At 38.5% G+C, this 20,042-nt stretch overlaps 1 protein-coding gene across 1 annotated transcript in view; it reads right to left on the bottom strand.

Annotated features, from left to right (window-relative positions):
* The window catches only part of RECK (reversion inducing cysteine rich protein with kazal motifs), a gene marked incomplete at both ends in the record, with an annotated part of 76,164 nt that overhangs the window by 30,198 nt on the left and 25,924 nt on the right, over positions 1 to 20,042 (bottom strand). Inside the window, 2 exons of the mRNA XM_079705920.1 lie at positions 9,194 to 9,391; positions 11,625 to 11,658. Of these exons, the coding sequence (XP_079562046.1) occupies positions 9,194 to 9,391; positions 11,625 to 11,658 (232 nt within the window). The remainder of the gene's footprint in view (positions 1 to 9,193; positions 9,392 to 11,624; positions 11,659 to 20,042) is intronic.

Here is a 20,042-nt window from a genome sequence, read left to right as displayed (position 1 = left end):
AAATAAGTGAAAAGCTAAAGGTAGACTAGGTATTTATTACCAGATTCACCACTGTGCCCAATCATGGGATCTCCAGCACTATTCCTAGATAAATGAAAGGTCCTCTTACACCTAAGAGGTGCTTACATGCAAGGTATTTTATGTTCCTGGAAAGGGTACTGTAGATCAAACTGGAATTATTTCATGCTAGAAACAGCTACCTAAAAGGGATTATGTTCTTGACATAATGAGAAAGATGACTAATTTTAATAGCAATAACCACAAATACTGTATTTCATTACATTCTGGGATATAAAGCTTTTACAAATCTGTGCAAATTAATTAATCTAAGTAGTAATTTAAACAATACAATTACAAACTCTGACAAGATATCAGTTTGCTTCTGCCTTTACTTTTCTATAAAAAATCAGAAAGCAAGAGAACGCTTTCAACCAGTCTAGAGGATTCAGAGGGCTTCTTTGAAGTAGTTTTCTTAGGAGTTTGACTTCTTTTTTTTTTTTTTTTTTTTTTTTTTTTTTTTTTTTTTTTTTTTTGTGGTACGCGGGCCTCTCACTGTTGTGGCCTCTCCCGTTGCGGAGCACAGGCTCCGGATGCGCAGGCTCAGCAGCCATGGCTCACGGGCCCAGCCGCTCCGCGGCATATGGGATCCTCCCAGACCGGGGCACGAACCCGTATCCCCTGCATCGGCAGGCGGACTCTCAACCACTGCGCCACCAGGGAGGCCCAGGAGTTTGACTTCTTAAGAAGCTTATTCAGGCGTATCTGTTATCTGTCTGTAGCTTTCTTTTCCGGATTTCCTATGTATTAGCACAGACATTTGAGATGGTTGTTCTACCCTTAAAACATTTTTCTGCTTTTTTTTTTTTTTTGAGCTGCTATCTATCAACGTTGCTTCAGCAGCACCTCTCTATAGCCTAAATGTCAGTGAAGACAGATCTGCCTTTAAAATGAATGAAGGTTATTACGGCAAATGCTTCACCCTCTGATTTTCATCACACAACCACACAAATGTCATAAGCCTTAGAGTTCTGCTTTAGATTCTGGCCAAACAAGGCACATAGCACTGCTTTTGAGTTTACAAAAACAAGTCGTTCAATATCCCAGTGTAAATCAAAACATTGGCATCTGGCTTCTGAGTCTTACAAGTCTCTTGCCAGTTTTGCTTAATTAGTCAGTTCTTAAAGTCTGATCACCTCTAAATGAAGAAAGTGGATTATAGGCTTTCCAAAGCTGAGATTTTGAAGACCCCATAAGATGCAAGTTCATTAGGAGGCCCTAATTTTTTAAAAGTATCAGGATCTCATTTATATTGATGTTTTTATTATAAAATAAATTTCATTGATAAAATTCAAACATTACAAATCCATATAATGTGGAACAAATAGGTATATAACTAAAAATGTACCTTACTATACACATTTAGTTCTGAAACTTGCTTTTTTTTGCTTATTACATCTTGGACTTCTGTAAACATACATCTCTTTTTTTTTTGTACTGAAGTATAGTTGATTTACAATATTGTGTTAGTTTCATGCGCACAGCAAAGTAATTCGGTTATACATATATATGTTGGGTTTTTTAATTCTTTTCCATAATATGTTGTTACAAGATATTCAATATAGCTCCCTGTGCTATACAGTAAATCCTTGTTGTTTACCTATTTTGTATATGGTAGTGTACATTTTAATCCATACTTCTAATTTATCCCTCACCCCACCCCCCTTCCCCCTCGGTAACCATAAGTTTGTTTTCTATGTCTGTGAGTCTATCTGTTTTGTAAAAAGCTCATTTGTATTATTTTTTAGATTCCACATATAAGTGATATCATATAGTATTAGTCTTTGTCTGTCTTACTTCACTTAGTATGATCATCTCCAGCTCCATCCATGTTACTGCAAATGGTATTATTTCATTCTTTTTTACGACTGAGTAATATATTCCATTGTGTGTGTGTGTGTGTGTGTGACATCTTCTTTATCCATTCATCTGTTGATGAACACTTGGGTTGTTTCCATGCCTTGGCTATTTTTTTTTTTTAATAAATCTTATTTAATTATTTTTGGCTGCATTGGGTCTTCGTTGCTGCACGCAAGCTTTCTCTAGTTGCAGCGAGCAGGGGCTACTCTTCGTTGCGGAACACGGACTTCTCATTGTGGTGGCTTCTCTTGTTGTGGAGCACGGGCTCTAGGTGCAGGGGCTTCAGTAGTTGTGCCACGTGGGCTTCAGCAGTTGTGGCTCGTGGGCTCTAGAGCGCAGGCTCAGTAGTTGTGGCACACAGACTAAGTTGCTCTGTGGCATGTGTGATCTTCCCGGACAAGGGCTCGAACCTGTGTCCCCTGCATTGTCAGGCAGATTCTTAACCACTGTACCACCAGGGAAGCCCCATGCCTTGGTTATTGTAAACAGTGCTGCTATGAACATTGGGGTGCATGTATCTTTTTAAATTAGTTTTCATCTTTTCCAGAAATATACCCAAGAGTGGGATTGCTGGATCATATGGTAACTTTATTTGTAGTTTTTTAAGGAACCTCCATACTGTTCTCTATAGTGGCTGTACCAATTTACATTCCCACCAACAGTGTCGGTGGGTTCCTTTTTCTCCACACCTTCTTCAGCATTTATTTGTAGACTTTTTGATGACAGCCATTCTGACTAGTGTGAGGTGTAGTTCTTTTTCTTCTCTCATTGTAGTTTTTATTTATTTATTTATTTTTAAAATTTATTTTTGAATTTTATTTTATTTCTTTATACAGCAGGTTCTTACTAGTTATCCATTTTATACATAATAGTGTATGTATGTCAATCCCAATCTCCCAATTCATCACGCTACCCCCCCATCCCCCGCCGCTTTCGCCCCTTGGTGTCCATACATTTGTTCTCTACATCTGTGACTCTATTTCTGCCCTGCAAACCAGTTCTTCTGTACCATATTGCTAGGTTCCACATACATGTGTTAATATATGATATTTGTTTTTCTCTTTCTGACTTACTTCACTCTGTATGACAGTCTCTAGATCCATCCATGTCTCTACAAATGATCCAATTTGTTCCTTTTATTGGCTGAGTAATATTCCATTGTATATATGTATCACATCTTCTTTATCCATTTGTCTGTCGATGGGCACTTAGGTTGCTTCCGTGACCTTGTTATTGTAAACAGTGCTGCAATGAACATTGGGGTGCATGTGTCTTTTTGAATTAAGGTTTTCTCTGGGTATATGACCAGTAGTGGGATTGCTGGGTCATATGGTATTTCTATTTTTAGTTTTTTAAGGAACCTCCATACTGTTCTCCATAGTGGCTGTATCAACTTACATTCCCACCAACAGTGCAAGAAGGTTCCCTTTTCTCCACACCCTCTCCAGCATTTGTTGTTTGTAGATTTTCTCATGATGCCCATTCTAACTGGTGTGAGGTGATACCTCATTGTAGTTTTGATTTGCATTTCTCTAATAATTAGTGATGTTGAGCAGCTTTTCATGTGCTTCCTTGCCATCTTTATATCTTCTTTGGAGAAATGTCTATTTAGGTCTTTGGCCCACTTTTGGATTGAGTTTTTTTTTAATATTGAGCTGCATGAGCTGTTTATATATTTTGGAGATTAATCCTTTGTCCGTTGATTCGTTTGCAAATATTTTCTCCCATTCTGAGAGTTTTCTTTTCATCTTGTTTGTAGTTTCCTTTGTGCAAAAGCTTTTAAGTTTCATTAGATCCCATTTATTTTTGTTTTTATTTCCATTACTCTAGGAGGTGGATCAAAAAAGATCTTCCTGTGATTTATGTCAAAGAGTGTTCTTCCTATGTTTTCCTCTAAGAGTTTTATAGTGCCCAGTCTTACATTTAGGTCTCTAATCCATTTTCAGTTTATTTTTGTGCATGGTGTTAGGGAGTGTTCTAATTTCATTCTTTCACATGTAGCTGTCCAGTTTTCCCAGCACCACTTAGTGAAGAGACTGTCTTTTCTCCATTGTATAACCTTGCCTCCTTTGTCATAGATTAGTTGACCACAGGTGCATGGGTTTATCTCTGGGCTTTCTATCCTGTTCCATTGATCTATATTTCCATTTTTGTGCCAGTACCATATTGTCTTGATTACTGTAGCTATGTAGTATAGTCTGAAGTCAGGGAGCCTGATTCCTCCAGATCTGTTTTCTTCCCTCAGGAGTGCTTTGGCTATTCGGGGTCTTTCATGTCTCCATACAAATTTTAAGATTTTTTGTTCTAGTTCTGTAAAAAATGCCATTGGTAATTTGGTAGGGATTGCATTGAATCTGTAGATTGCTTTGGGTAGTACAGTCATTTTCACAATACTGATTCTTCCAATCCAAGAACATGGTATATCTATCCATCTGTTGGTATCATCTTTAATTTCTTTCATCAGTGTCTTATAGTTTTCTGCATACAAGTCTTTTGTCTCCCTAGGTAGGTTTATTCCTAGGTATTTTATTCTTTTTGTTGCAATGGTAAATGGGAGTGTTTTCTTAATTTCTCTTTCAGATTTTTCATCATTAGTGTATAGGAATGCAAGAGATTTCTGTGCATTAATTTTGTTTTCTTTTTTCTGAATTTTTTAGTTTTATTTTTTTATATATCAGGTTCTTATAAGTTATGTGCATTAATTTTGTATCCTGAAATTTTAGCAAATTCATTGATTAGCTCTAGTAGTTTTCTGGTGGCATCTTCAGGATTCTCTGTATATAGTATCATGTCATCTGCAAACAGTGACAGTTTTACTTCTTTTCCAATTGGTATTCCTTTTATTTCTTTTTCTTCTCTGATCGCTGTGGCTAGGACTTCCAAAACTATGTTTAATAGTAGTGGTGAGGGTGGATATCCTTGTCTTGTTCCTGATGTTAGAGGAAATGTTTTCAGTTTTTCAACACTGAGAATCATGTTTGCTGTGGGTTTGTCGTATATGACCTTTATTATGTTGAGGTAGGTTCCCTCTATGCCCACTTTCTGGAGAGTTTTTATCATAAACGGGTGTGGAATTTTGTCAAAAGCTTTTTCTGCATCTATTGAGATGATCATATGGTTTTTATTCTTCAGTTTGTTAATATGGTGTATCACATTGATTGATGTTCATATATTGAAGAATCCTTGCATACCTGGGATAAATCCCACTTGACCATGGTGTATGATCCTTTTAATGTGTTGTTGGATTCTGTTTGCTAGTACTTTGTTGGGGATTTTTGCATCTATATTCATCAGTGATATTGGTCTATAATTTTTTTTTTGTAGTATCATATCTGGTTTTGGTATCAGGGTGATGGTGGCCTCATAATGAGTTTGGGAGTGTTCCTTCCTCTGCAATGTTTTAGAAGAGTTTGAGAAGGATGGGTGTTAGCTCTTCTCTAAATGTTTGATAGAATTCACCTGTGAAGCCATCTGGTCCTGGACTTTTGTTTGTTGGAAGATTTTTAATCACAGTTTCAATTTCATTACTTGTGATTTGTCTGTTCATATTTTCTATTTCTTCCTGGTTCAGTCTCGGAATGCTATACTTTTCTAAGAATTTGTCCATTTCTTCCAGGTTGTCCATTTTATTGGCAGAGTTGCTTGTAGTAGTCTCTTAGGATGTTTTGTATTTCTGTGGTCTGTTGTAACTTCTCCTTTTTCATTTCTAATTTTATTGATTTGAGTCCTCTCCCTCTTTTTCTTGATGAGTCTGGCTAATGGTTTATCAATTTTGTTTATCTTCTCAAAGAACCAGCTTTTAGTTTTATTGATCTTTGCTATTGTTTTCTTTGTTTCTATTTCATTTATTTCTGTTCTGATCTTTATGATTTCTTTCCTTCTACTAACTTTGGGTTTTGTTTGTTCTTCTTTCTCTAGTTCCTTTAGGTGTAAGGTTAGATTGTTTGAGATTTTTCTTGTTTATTGAGGTAGGCTTGTATTGCTATAAACTTCCTTCTTAGAACTGCTTTTGCTGCATCCCGTAAGTTTTGGATTGTCGTGTTTTCACTGTCATTTGTCTCTAGGTATTTTAAAAAAATTTTTTTTTAATTAATTAATTTTATTTTTGGCTGCACTGGGTCTTTGTTGCTGCACCTGGGCTTTTCTCTAGTTGAGGAGAGTGGGGACTACTCTTTGCTGTGGTGCACTGGCTTCTCATTGTGGTGGCTTCTCTTGTTGCAGAGCACGGGCTCTAGAGCGCAGGCTCAGTAGTTGTGGCACACGGACTTAGTTGTTCCATGACATGTGGGATCTTCCCAGACTAGGGCTTGAACCCATGTCCCCTGCATTGGCAGGCAGATTCTTAACCACAGCGCCACCAGGGAAGCCCTCTAGGTATTTTTTGATTTCCTCTTTTGATTTCTTCAGTGATCTCTTGGTTATTAAGTAATGTAGTGTTTAGCCTCCATGTGCTTGTGTTTTTACATTTTTTTCCCTGTAATTGATTTTTAATCTCATAGCATTGTGGTCAGAAAAGATGCTTGATAGAATTGCAATTTTCTTAAATTTACTGAGGCTTGATTTGTGAACCAAGATGTGATCCTGGAGAATGTTCCATGTGCACTTGAGAAGAAAGTGTAATCTGCTGTTTTTGGATGGAATGTCCTATAAATATCAATTAAATCTATCTGGTCTATTGTGTCATTTAAAGCTTGTGTTTCCTTATTAATTTTGTTTGGATGGTCTGTCCATTGGTGTAAGTGAGGTGTTAAAGTCCCCCACTATTATTGTGTTACTGTCAATTTCCTGTTTTATAGCTGTTAGCAGTTGCCTTATGTATTGAGGTGCTCCTATGGTGCACCATATATATTTATAATATTATATATATTTGTAATTGCTATATCTTCTTCTTGGATTGATCCCTTGATCATTATGTAGTGTCCTTCCTTGTCTCTTGTAACATTCTTTATTTTAAAGTCTATTTTATCTGATATGAGTATTGCTACTCCAGCTTTCTTTTGATTTCCATTTGCATGGAGTATCCTTTTCCATCCCCTCACTTTCAGTCTATATGTGTCCCTAGGTCTGAAGTGGGTCTCTTGTAGACAGCATATATATGGGTCTTGTTTTTGTATCCATTCAGCAAGCCTGTGTCTTTTGGTTGGAACATTTTATCCATTCACGTTTAAGGTAATTATTGATATGTATGTTCCTATGACCATTTTCTCAACCGTTATGGGTTTGTTTTTGTAGGTCCTTTTCTTCTCTTGTGTTTCCCACTTAGAGAAGCTCCTTTTGCATTTGTTGTAGAGCTGGTTTGGTGGTGCTGAATTCTCTTAGCTTTTGCTTGTCTGTAAAACTTTTGATTTCTCAATCGAATCTGAATGAGATCTGTGCCAGGTAGAATAATTTTGGTTGTAGGTTCTTCCCTTTCATCACTTTAAGTATACCATGCCACTTCCTTCCGGCTTGTAGAGTTTCTGCTGAGAAATCAGCTGTTAAGCTTATGGGAGTTCCCTTGTATGTTATTTGTCATTTTTCCCTTGGTGCTTTCAGTAATTTTTCTTTGTCTTTAATTTTTGCCAATTTGATTGCTATGTGTCTTGGCGTGTTTCTCCTTGGGTTTATCCTGTATGGGACTCTCTGCACTTACTGGACTTGGGTGGCTATTTCCTTTCCCATGTTAGGGAAGTTTTTGACTATAATCTCTTCAAATATTTTCTCGGGTCCTTTCTCTCTCTCTTCTCCTTCTGGGACCCCTATAATGCGAATGTTTTTGCATTGAATGTTGTCCCAGATGTCTCTTAGGCTGTCTCCATTCCTTTTCATTCTTTTTTCTGTTCTGCAGCAGTGAATTCCACCATTCTGTCTTCCAAGTCACTTATCTGTTCTTCTGCCTCAGTTATTCTGCTATTGATTCCTTTTAGTGTATTTTTCATTTCAGTTATTGTGTTGTTCATCTCTGTTTGTTTGTTCTTTAATTCTTCTAGGTATTTGTTAAACATTTCTTGCATCTTCTTGATCTTTGCCTCCATTCTTTTTCCGAGGTCCTGGATCATCTTCAATATCATTATTCTGAATTCTTTTTCTGGAAGGTTGCCTATCTCCGCTTCATTTAGTTGTTTATCTGGGGTTTTATCTTGTTCCTTCATCTGGTACATAGCCCTCTGCCTTTTCATCTTGCCTATATTTATGTGAATGTGGTTTTTGTTCCATAGGCTGCAGGATTGTAGTTCTTCCTGTAGTGCTTCTGCTGTCTGCCCTCTCTCTCATTGTAGTTTTGATTTGCATTTCTCTAACAATTAGCAATACGGAGCATCTTTTCATGTGCCTGCTGGTCAGCTGTATGTCTTCTTTGCAGAAATGTCTGTTTAGGTCTTCTGCCCATTTTTTGATTGGGTTATTTTTTTGATATTGAGTTGTATAAGCTGTTTGTATATTTTGGAAATTAAGCCCTTGTTGGTCACGTTGTTTATAAATATTTTCTCCCCGTCCATAGGTTGTCTTTTCATTTTGTTTATGGTTTCCTTTGCTGTGAAAAAGCTTATAAGTTTGAGTAGATCTCATTTGTTTATTTTGCTTCTATTTCTTTTGCCTTGGGAGACTGATCTAAGAAAATATTGCTAAAATTTATGTCAGAGAATGTTTCTCCTATGTTCTCTTCTAGGAGTTTTATGGTATCATGTCTTATAGTTAAGTCTTTAAGCCATTTTGAGTTTATTTTTGTGTATTGTGAGGGAGTGTTGTAACTTCATTGATTTACATAATAAATCTTCCAGTATGTTGATTGTATAATGTTGTTATTATAGAGATATATAATTTATTTAATCAACTTTAATCAATATCCTATTGGTGGATGTTTAGGTCATTTTTAATTTTTCTCTATACCAGCAATGTTGTAGTAAACATCCTTTATATGTGTAGATGTAGTTCTGAAAATTTGTGAGTTTTTGTGAAGGATAATTTCTGAGAAATGGAATTGCTAGATTAAAAGGTATGATTATTTGAAATTCTCATGGTCATAACCCAATTTTCCCTCTTAAAATATCCATACCAGTGAATTTTCCCACTTCAGAATAGAGAGTGCCTGTTTCTTCATACCCTTGACAGCCCTGTCTTTCTCAGCATTTTTAGCTGTGATGATAATGTCCAGTCTGCCAAATCTAAAGACCAAAGGAGGCCTAGTATTTCCCAAATGACCCAGACTGTAGGTATCTTCAAGAATTTACTTTTTTTTTTTTTTTACCAATTATTTTACCAAAGATTGAAATGAGAGGAATATGTGGCTTTTACTTACTATCTGTTGGGTTCCTCATTGGATAAGACTGGGTATAATTGTTTACACAGTGTATTAATTGTGGACTAATAGAGGCACAATAATTTTCCACTGCTTTGATCTGAGAAGGACCAGGAGAAGAGTCTGTTCGAAAAATGGCTTGACAGTATTCTCGGCAGTTTGTGTGATGGCCTGCATAACTGCAACAAACTGAGCCCACTAGGGGAAAAAAAAAAGGAGATTACATTGAAATGAAATCAGCTATTTGCTAACATTAAATCATCATAATAATGATGGAACAATATGTGTCTTTTTGAATTTCAGAAATAAAACCATGCCATAGAAGACACGTACTTAAAGTCAGCACTACTATAAGCATGGCCATGGGGACATTCAGGTGCTCACTGGTCTGAGAAAGTCATTTGTCAACTTATAGTCTATAGTGCAGTGGTTCTCAGCAGGAGCAGTACCAGCCCCTGGGAGAATCTGGATGCATGTGGAAGTGTTTCTGGTTTTCATGATGACTTAAGGATGACTGCTGGCATTTAGCACATGGGGGTCAGGGCTGTTAAATGCTGTGCAACGTACAGGAAAGTCTCATATAATCAAAACTGTCTCCCAAAATGCTAATAGCACCCATGTTGAGAACCACTGGAACAGCTTCTTTCCACGTTAGATCTGTGGAGATTCATAAACAAAGCAAACCAAAGCAAAACAAATCAAACATATCAAAATAAAACAAAACCCCAAATACCTCACATTTATAAAATAGGACCAGTAAAAACTAAGAGATATCAGGACCACTTCATAAATTTGCAAATTATATAACTGTCTTATCTTGAAACAAAATCCCAAAAGTTCTATACTGTTTGAAAATCTCCAGGACTATGCCTAAATTGAAAGTCCTCACCTCATAACTGATATGACTTGCTTCAACACTGAAAAGTAAAACTCACATTTGGAATAAATGATTCTGGATGTACGTATTTTTAAAAATCAAGGTGGACTATTTAAGGTATCTGGGAAGAGCAGGATGAGTGGCTGGGGGTGCAGATGTGGGATTTATAATGAAGAGCAAGAGGTCCTCATAGGAGAGGCTAAGGGGTCTGTGGGAGGCTGAAGGGAGCCAAAAGGGTAGAGGTATGGCCGGAAAAGGTTAAGAAAATGGCAGGTAGGAAACCTCTGATAATAATTAGGGATGGTTATAGAGGAACCAGAATCAGGTTTCTGGTGGATTCCACAGACCAAGGAATGAGCAGGGAACTCAGGCGACTTCCAGAAATAATGATAAAATCATATACAAATGAACTAAAGTAGGACTAAACTGATAGCAAGACAAGCCTCTTTCCTGGACAAGGAAACTGTTTCATACCTATTGTGCCAGCTAAGTTTTTGATTTGAAATTACTAACAAACTTACATTGTTCATTGCTGAATTGTTCATTTTAATCACAAAGAACAATCATTAATGGCTACATTTATCATTGTCAACCTCAATGAAGCTAAAACTGGGGGCAGGGGTGAGGGATGCTGAGGACAGAGGAGACAAGTGAGAATAGGACAAAGATGCCTGTCTTCTGATGCCCCAATTAGGCTGGCTTCCTCACAGTGTGGGAGGATATAGGATTATGTGCTAAAGACTATCTGGAAAATCTTGAACTAAATCCCATTTAGAAAGAGTAGAAGATAAAGTACAGACAGCTAATGTTTCTTATACTTTAATACACCCCACTGCCAAGCAAACCTAACAACTCTTTACTCCTCACACGTGTTTCCCCATCTCCAACTGTTCTCGCTCTTCCCTTCAGCTGGAATGCCCTTCCTCCAATCTCTACTGCTCACACCATGTCCATCCTTCAAGGCCCAGTTCAGCTACCAACTCCATGAAGTCACCTCTAAGCGCCCCTGCAAGATGTGATCCCTCCTTCCTCTGAACTCCCGCAGCATCTTATCAGTAACTCTATCCCATACCCACCGTGTCCCAGAGTTCTTTGTGTACAGGTTGTGTCCCCCACAGGTGTGCATCTGCCCTGCACAGAGCAAGTAGTCAGTGAATATCTGCTGAATGAACTGAGAGGCAGCCCTCAGCAAGTGCTGCAATTATATTATGTTATATTACGTGGGAGTGTTCAACTTCTGTTTATATCACGTGGGAGTGCTCAACTTCCTGTTTATCCAAGTGGGGCATGATCTTCCTCTAAAACACCCAGCACTGATATCTGCTTTGTAAATCTGTAATTAGGACATGGGAATTGTTAGAATTCATGAATGGCCCAAACACTCCAGAGGAAAGAGCCTATCAGAATCCTGCTGTGCACATTCCTTCAGACGGTTTAGTAACAGCCTAAGTTATAATGTCAGAGTTTTGGCAATATTTATAACAGCTAAATCATATTCTGTAAACCGTGTTTTGCTCTTTGGATTGCTTGTATAACCATCAACAATATACTTACTTTCATTTCTGCTAATGCAACTGAAAAGAGCATTCTGTAAATTAAAGGAAAACAAACAGAAATTAACAACCACATAGAATTTCTAATTTTATTCCACTTTTATAGTTATATGGAAATCAGGATATCAAACTATTTAATCCTTATCTAAATCCAAGATTAAAAACAAAGAAACTATGATATAGCATTCTGGTGAAAAGAGAAACCATCTTCTAATACATTTTGGGGATCAAGATTATCACCCAAGCCATAAGCTGACCACATTATAGCAAACCAAGTTTATGTAAAGCTGTACCAATGTGCGTATGCGGGGAAAGTACAATGTAGTAATCTCAATTGTTCCTTGTAGAACATAAAAAAGCTTTCAGAAAATAATATAATAAAGGTTATTTAGGGAAATACATATTTCATATAACCACTGCATTTTAGAGTTGAAAGGACCTTAGAGATCACCTCTAATTGTTCTCAAACCTGGCCGTGCACTAGAACACCTGGGCTTCCTAGGCCTTACCCTAGACTACAGAATTGGAATTTGGGAATGAAGCACAGAAATCTAAATTTTAAACAAGGCCTCAAAGATGATTCTTATGTAGCCATCCTGGGGCCAGAGTTGGGGAATCTCTCTACCATATTACAGATAAAGAAACCATTTCCTTAGCAGGGGAGAGACTGCCCCAGGTCACAGAGCAAGTCAAAAGTAGAATCTGAGACTAGAATTAATGTTTTTAGATCTCTTAGATCACTGTTCGGAAAATATCACACTGTGTTAAAGTAATTGTAAGGAAAATAAACAAAACAAGACAAACAAAAAATTCCTTGTACAAAGCTATTTGGATAATCAGGGCTTATAGACTATGATTAATATCACACTTGGAAGAGAACAAATTCTTAAAAGAATATGGGCATAAATAAAAGGTAGATGGAAAACAAGTACACCCTTATTAATGAATAGAGATGATTTTGGCTTTTATTTGCAACTAACTTCCAAGCTGGCTACGTGATCTAGACTTATTAAAGGATCAGCTTTACTGACACTTAAAACCTAGCTTCAAGGATCCATCTACGTAGTTGTGTGAAGCTGTACTGCATTTTCTCTACTAAATAATATTCTACTGTAGGAATAAACCACACTTGATTTATCCAAAGCAAAATACCCAGGACCCATAGATAAGGGCTAATGAATTCACCCAGTGTGAATTCTTTGTTAGAGATCTCGTCAAATAATATAAAATAGTGCAAAGTAAATATTCTTGGTATTCTTTAATAGTGGTCTTTTTTATATTTCTCTTCATCCATGTTTCTTTGTTTTAGTTTGACTTTTCAGCTACCCATTATAGGTAGCCCTCTATTTTGGTTCAATGGTTTCAGGAACACTTTCAATAAAATGATCTAAATCAATATTAAAAAGTCATCTGCTGGGCTTCCCTGGTGGCGCAGTGGTTGAGAGTCCGCCTGCCGATGCAAAGGACACAGGTTCGTGCCCCGTCCGGGAAGATCCCACATGCTGCGGAGCGGCTGGGCCCGTGAGCCATGGCCACTGAGCCTGTGCGTCCGGAGCCTGTGCGCCGCAACGGGAGAGGCCACAACAGTGAGAGGCCTGCGTACCGCAAAAAAAAAAAAAAAAAAAAAAAAAAAAAAAAAAAAAAAAAAGTCATCTGCTACCAGGACTTCCTTGGTGGTCCAATGGTTAGGACTCCAAGCTCCCAATGCAGGGGGTCCGGGTTCGATCACTGGTCAGGGAACTAGATCCCGCATGACGCAACTAAAAGAGCCCTCATGCTGCAAGCAACTAAAGATCTCACACGTGGCAACTAAGACCTGGTGCAGCCAAAAAAAAAAAAAAAGTCATCTGCTACCAACTTTCCAGCCCCTCCTAACTGGGTGAATAAAATTCTCATTGCCCTTCTCTTTTCTTTTTTTTGTTTGCTTTGCTTTTTTTGGCTGAGCTGAGAGGCTTGTGGGATCCTAGTTCCCTGGTGGAACCCGGGCCCTCAGCAGTGAAAGTGCGGAGTCTTAACCACTGGACCGCCAGGGAATTCCCTGCCATTCTCTTTCTAATATGCTGGTTGTTCCTCTTGTTCCTCTTGATTCCTCTTGGTTTTGGCTTTTTTGGCCTTGTTCCTAAAGAAGTATGTTTATTATCTTGGTGGCCGTCCTGGGTTACATGGCCTGATTTCCATTTTTGTTATTCTTCCAGTTACTTTTAAAGTCTCTAGAGCTGTGGTTTTCAAGTGGAGGTAATCTTGCTTCCCAGGTGGCATATGGCAATGTCTGGAGACATTCTTGGTTGTCATAACACGGGGGGGTTGGGGTGTTCTACTGATCTGACATCTAGTAGGTAGAGGAGTCTAAAGATGCTGTTAAACATCCTACAATGCACAAGACAGTTTCCCTACAACAAAGGATTATCCAGCCCCAGATGTCAATAGTGTCAAGGTTGAGAAATTCTGCTCTAGAAACTTAAAAATTTGTTCAAGCTTGATTTTTTTAAAAAATTTGATCTTAAAAATAAAAGAAATATCACTCTGGGTCAGCCTTGTGGATCACTTAGCTTCAGAGAGAGGTACTAAAGGACACAAAATCTGAAAAATGTCGGAGATCAGCTAATCCAACTCATTTGACAGAAGCCAGAGTCTGAGGCCTAGAAAGGAGAACTAATTATGGACCCTAGCTTTCACCCACAAATGGGTTGGCAAACTATGGCACCCAGGCCAAATTTTGCCCGCTGCCTGTTTTTGTAAGTAAAGTTTTATTGGAACACAGTCACACCCATTCATTTACATATTGTATATGGTTACCTCACACTATAATGGTAGAGTTGAGTGGACAGTAAGCCTAAACTGGCCGGTAAGCCTAAAATATTTGCTTTCTGACCCTTCACAGAAAAAGTTTGCTAACCGCTGATATAGAAGGGCTCAGCTGTCTCTCCTGATGTCACATCCAGAGCTCAGAGATGTTCCCTAAGCATTTCTCGTTTCCCTTAATGTTCACTGATAGACCTTTCATGCATAGCGTTACTCTAACTTGTTGAACGAAAAACTTTTATATTTCCACATGGCAGCACCTCTAGTGTTAATACCATTTTTACATCTCTTTCTTTATCTTTACCAGTTTTAAGGTTTCAAAGTATGGTCCTTATAGGGAATAGACTGGTGGTTGCTAAGGGGGAGGTGGGTGGGAGAGCGTTGGATTGGGAGTTTGGGGTTGCATGGTATATATACCATGCAAACTGATATATACAGAATTGATAAACAACAAGGTTCTACTGTATAGCACAGGGAACTATATTCAATATCCTGTGATAAACCATAATGGAAAAGAATATGAAAAAGAATGCATATATATGTATAACTGAGTCACTTTGCTGTACAGCAGTAACACAACATTGTAATTCAACTATACTTCAATAAAAAATGAAATTAAATTTAAAAACGAATGGTCCTTCACTCAAGTATACTAGTATCTGATGAATTCATCAATTCTCTGTTACTTACTTTACACCCATCATGATTTTATCATAGCCCCCTCTTTGATAAAAGATCCTTAACCTTAGGTAACTCTACCTAAGGTATAAACTATAGGTAACTCTACCTTTTCACTGCTAAAACTACTGCTGACTATTTTGACAGGGCTTAAGACACACATGAGTTACAGCCCTGACAGTTTCTTCATTTAAGATGGTCCATCAGGGTCTTAGCTAGTCAATTCTTAAGTCTTTCAAATGCCCAATCGCCATCTAGTGGCAAAAGTGGGCAGTAATTGAGGGTTTATACTCAGTTGGGTTTATACCGAGCCTCTTTTGACCTTCTGCCACCAATATTATACTCAATGTGACTCCATATAGCAGCTCCCTCACCCCACTCATCTTACTCTAGAAGAGGTCAAAATTACAGTGTAACTGAGGTTAGGATCTACAAAAACCTCAGAGACCCAAAGAACAAGTCAGTATGTGAGCATTGACAGCAAGAGATCTTCAACTCCCAAAGCCTTCACTATACAGCTGGATAGAGAGATGTACATAGTAAGCAAAGGACAAAGGCGGGGCTAGAACCCAGATTGCTCTGCCAGTGCTCTCCCATGACACTATCCTGTGAGAAGACTTTGGATTATTATTCTGAATGCAGCCAATGCAAGGTTGAATTTATGTCCATAGAGTAACCTATTTTAAGTCTATTTTTTAAATCAACATCTTAAATTGTGAAAAAAATCATTTTCTTGAAGTATTATTATTTCCCTTAAAAAATTTTGATCATGAAATCTTTCCTCAGGCAGCTGCTTTCATTAGCCAGTTCCCTGCCCTACCTAAAATGGTTTTTGAGAACTGCAATAAGCCCTCCCACCTGTGGGCACACCTAGCAGAAAAACTAAGATACAGAGTGAAATCAAAGTCAAGGGAACCCTATGTGATCCTTTATGCCACACTGACCTTCCTTCTGGGGGGAAGAGCCATTGGGGTCCATCTGCAAGGTAGACTCTGCGGCTCTAAACTCTTGCTCAGAACTTGGCTCTGCAGATTTATTTTCTGACCTGGCCACTCACTTTTCCACTTCAATGACCCCTTCTAGCATTTCTCCATTTGTCCACTTGTCTCAATACTTTCTCTGTCCACTGCCCTCCTACTACTACTGGTCCCTCCAGCTTCCCTTTCTCAGCAATGATGAGGATGATGAAAATGAAACAAACATTTCACATGAATCTTATTAAAAACAAACAAAACCAGGTTTGAATCTTGGATATTTTAGTCACTTCTGGACAAAGACCCAAAAGAGTACATTCTATGAACTGTTGTTAATGTTAACTATTCCCAAGGCTACTTACTAGTTAAAAGTAAAGGGGCTGCTTTGTTCCTAAGGTCTCAATAAATAAAATCTGTTTGCTTTTCACAGATGGACTCAGAGTTCTCCCAGTTTGAAGTTTTGCATGAAGAATCTAGCTTATTAAATGCTAAGTTGGAGAGATTAAATAATTGACCTTTTTTTTTCTCTTTTTTTTGGCCACGCTGTGCAGCTTGCAGGATCTTAGTTCCCCGACCAGGGATTGAACCCAGGTCATGGCAGTGAAAGTACCAAGTCCTAACCACTGGACCACCAGGGAATTCCCCAATAACTGACCTTTAAAAACATGTTTTTTAAACCTCCACAAGATATTTTCTCCTTGTTGTGGACACCATGGCTTTTTAGTAAAAAAAATCTAAGTGACTAGAATATGTAAAGGAGTTTAATAGGACATGGATATCACTAAACAAATGACTCTTCAGCCTCCCAAATAATAAATGTCATTTCAATAGTGGGATAAAAATGAAATCCAAAACTGAGATAAGATTAATAGGTCCAGACTGCTCAGAGAAGTTTGCTCATTATCACCCAGAGCATCCAACCAGCTGGAAGCAAATTCAATGGCAAGTAACACCTGCAGAGTAACATAATGTCTAGAACACAGCTTACACAGAGTATGTGTTTGTGGCAGACTGACTGCAGCAATGGCCCCAATTTTTTACATTTCCCTGTATCTATTTCTCTCACACTAACTCTGGATTTAGACATGTGATTTGCTTTAGTTAAGTGGACAGTAGCAAGCATGAGGTAAGTAGAGACCTGCACATATACTTGCATGTTTCCACTTCTTTTCTTGGGCCCCTGCCACAACCATGGGAACCTGCCTGAGCTAGCCTGCTAGAAGGCTGGGAGACACACATGGAGGAGAGCTGAGCTGACTTAGCCAAGGGCATCCTAAATCAGCCAGACCCTGGCTGACTTGCCAGCTGACTGCAGATGCACAAGTGAGCCCAGCCAGAAGCAGCTAGGCCTGCTAAATGCGTGAGAAATAATAAATTATTATTAAATAATAATAATTCTAGGCTATGGAGTTTGGGGATGGTTTGCTACACAACATTGTGATTACAGATACAGTATTCAGTGCTTTCTCTGCTCATTCAAAGAATGCCTGATTCATAGACATTTACACAGGATTTTCACATAAAACTGCTATTTATTGTGAAACAAAGAACCTTGTGTACTGTCCAGAGTGGGAAAATTTTCTATTAAAAAATTCTATCTATAAAAATACTAACTGTAGCACCTATTTACAGGCAACAAATTTTTGTTCATCTTTTAAGTCTTACCTGCTCTGTGAAGACTTCCCCATTACCCTGGGAAGGGTTTTTTCCTCCAGGCTTCAACGTGTCTTGCACAGACTTCTAGCAACGTACTTGTCTCACTGTATTGTAATGGACTATTTGAATTTCTCTCTTCCCATGGACTAGGCTATGAACTTCTTACAGACAGTGGCTAAATCCTTCCATCTTTGTACTCTGAGAACAGTGCCTGATACATATTAAGTGTATCAACTCAATGAATGTTGAGGGAACGAATGAATGACATGCAAAGACAATTGAGACAATGGACTCTGTCCTAGGAACTCAAGACTTTAGCATTAAAAAGTGACTTGAAAACAAAGAGTTACACTATACGGTGACCAATGCTATAATAAAGCATGTCAAGTGTTTATAAATAGCAACTAATTTTGTGTGTGTGAGGGTAGAGGGCTGAGCAGGAAAGGTTTTAAAGAGGAACCATCTAAGCCAGAATTTCAGTAGGGGTTGTGGCATGCTGGGGTGGGGTGGGGGTGAAGGGGAGTTCTGATTTGTAATATTTGCTGATATGTGTGGTATAAATACCCCCATCACAGCTGCTTTTCAAGTTAAAAACTGGCTTGCCAAATTCCTGAATATTTAACAACCAGTTCTCCCTAGCTGGTAAGAGCTGGCTCCAGCCTACTAATGGATGGGGATGATAGGATGGATTCAGGGAACAGGAATTCCAGGAGGGCAACAGGTGGTACAACTACAACTAACAAATACAACACATGGTAATCTGGGAAGTTATAAGCAGTAAGCTGCTGAAGCGTCAAGGAGGGAAGAGTCAGGGGCTAGATCGAGAAAAGCTTAAGTATACCAGGCTGAGGAACATGAACTGTATCTTACAGGTGAGCCACTGAACAGTTTCAATGAAGGGAGTGATACGACCATATTTGGTCTTTAAAGAGGTCACCCTAGGAGAAGTGGAGATAGTAAATAAGAGGAGAAATTAGAGACAGGAAAGCTAGTTGGGCAGCTATTGTAGTTGTCCCCTGAAGTGGTATAAAGGCCCGAGGTAGGCAGTAACTGAGGCTCTGGAAAGGAGACCAGTTTAAGACATATTTCAGAGGCAAATCTTTAGAGCTTGAGAGCCAGTTTTTTTGTTTTATTTTTTGTTTTGTTTTGTGGGAGGTGGTGAGAAAGAAGAAAGAGTAGACAATACCTCTTAGGCTTTTAGTTTATGTGTCTGGGAGGACTGTACTTAAACAACCAAGCAAGAAATGCAAGAAAAATGATAAGTTTTTGTTTGGGGATGTGTGTATGTGTGGTGTTGTGTAGCAGTAGGGTGGAGGGAAGGAGAGGTAGGGAAGGTTAACAGTCAGTTTGGCTGATTTGAAATGTCAGCTGAACATCAAAAGAACACATATCCAGCAGTGATTCAGGAGAAAAAGAGGTTAGCAAAGAAGATTCTGGAGTTGTCATCATATTGGGGCAATTAAAGCTATGGGAGTAGATGAGATTGCCTAGGGAGAAAAACCTGGCCATTTGGATTAGACCAGGTCACAATCTAATCAGACTTGATCAGATTTCCCTTTTGGGATGATCTCATTCAGGTGACTTATAAGAATGGACTGCAGAGGAAACACACTAGCTCAAGGAGACTAAATGGGAGCTATTCCCTTCCCCAGTACAAAATATGACAAAACAAAACAACATACAAATGGAACGTAATCAAGGTTTTATACTATCTTAAGCCAGTACTGCAGGACCTAATAGGTTTCGCTCTTTTTGGAGCTCATCAGCTGCAGGTAACGGCTCAAATCTAGTCTGATACAGCATACCTGTATAGCATTTTACCGTTTACAAAGCCTCCCATTCACAGTCTTCTACTTACCATATTCTGACAATTCTCGGAATTTCCTTGGTACTAACTAAAAGAAGCTTTACATTTAGGTGCTGAAGGCTCTGCTGAGGCAAAGTACCACATGATTCTTTTTGCTAAAATCCCCAAGCCAACTGTCCAAAGCCTAGGCTGTCATCTGCCATGTAAGAAGGTCTACTCTATTCCTGGAACTACTGCGGCACAGATCCAATCATACCGAGGCACAGAAGGCCTCTAGCTGTCCAGAGAATCCTGCTGGTCCTACATCCCTGCCCTCCTAGGTCTAAAGTTTTAGGGCTATTTTTTCATCCCTTTTCCTTTATGCTTCTGGTAGTAAATCTAGGATCAAGGTTAATTTGAGAGAAAAGGAACAAAATAAAACTAAAACATAGAAATCTTTAAAACAGAACATTTTATTGCGACATTTCCTGAGGATACACTGGACAGCCCATACAGACATACA

Source organism: Hyperoodon ampullatus, assembly GCF_949752795.1.
Source record: "Hyperoodon ampullatus genome assembly, chromosome: 6".
Lineage (NCBI taxonomy): Eukaryota > Metazoa > Chordata > Mammalia > Artiodactyla > Ziphiidae > Hyperoodon > Hyperoodon ampullatus.
The sequence above is the reverse complement of the archived record's forward strand: the minus strand, read 5'-3'. Positions and strand labels throughout refer to the sequence as shown.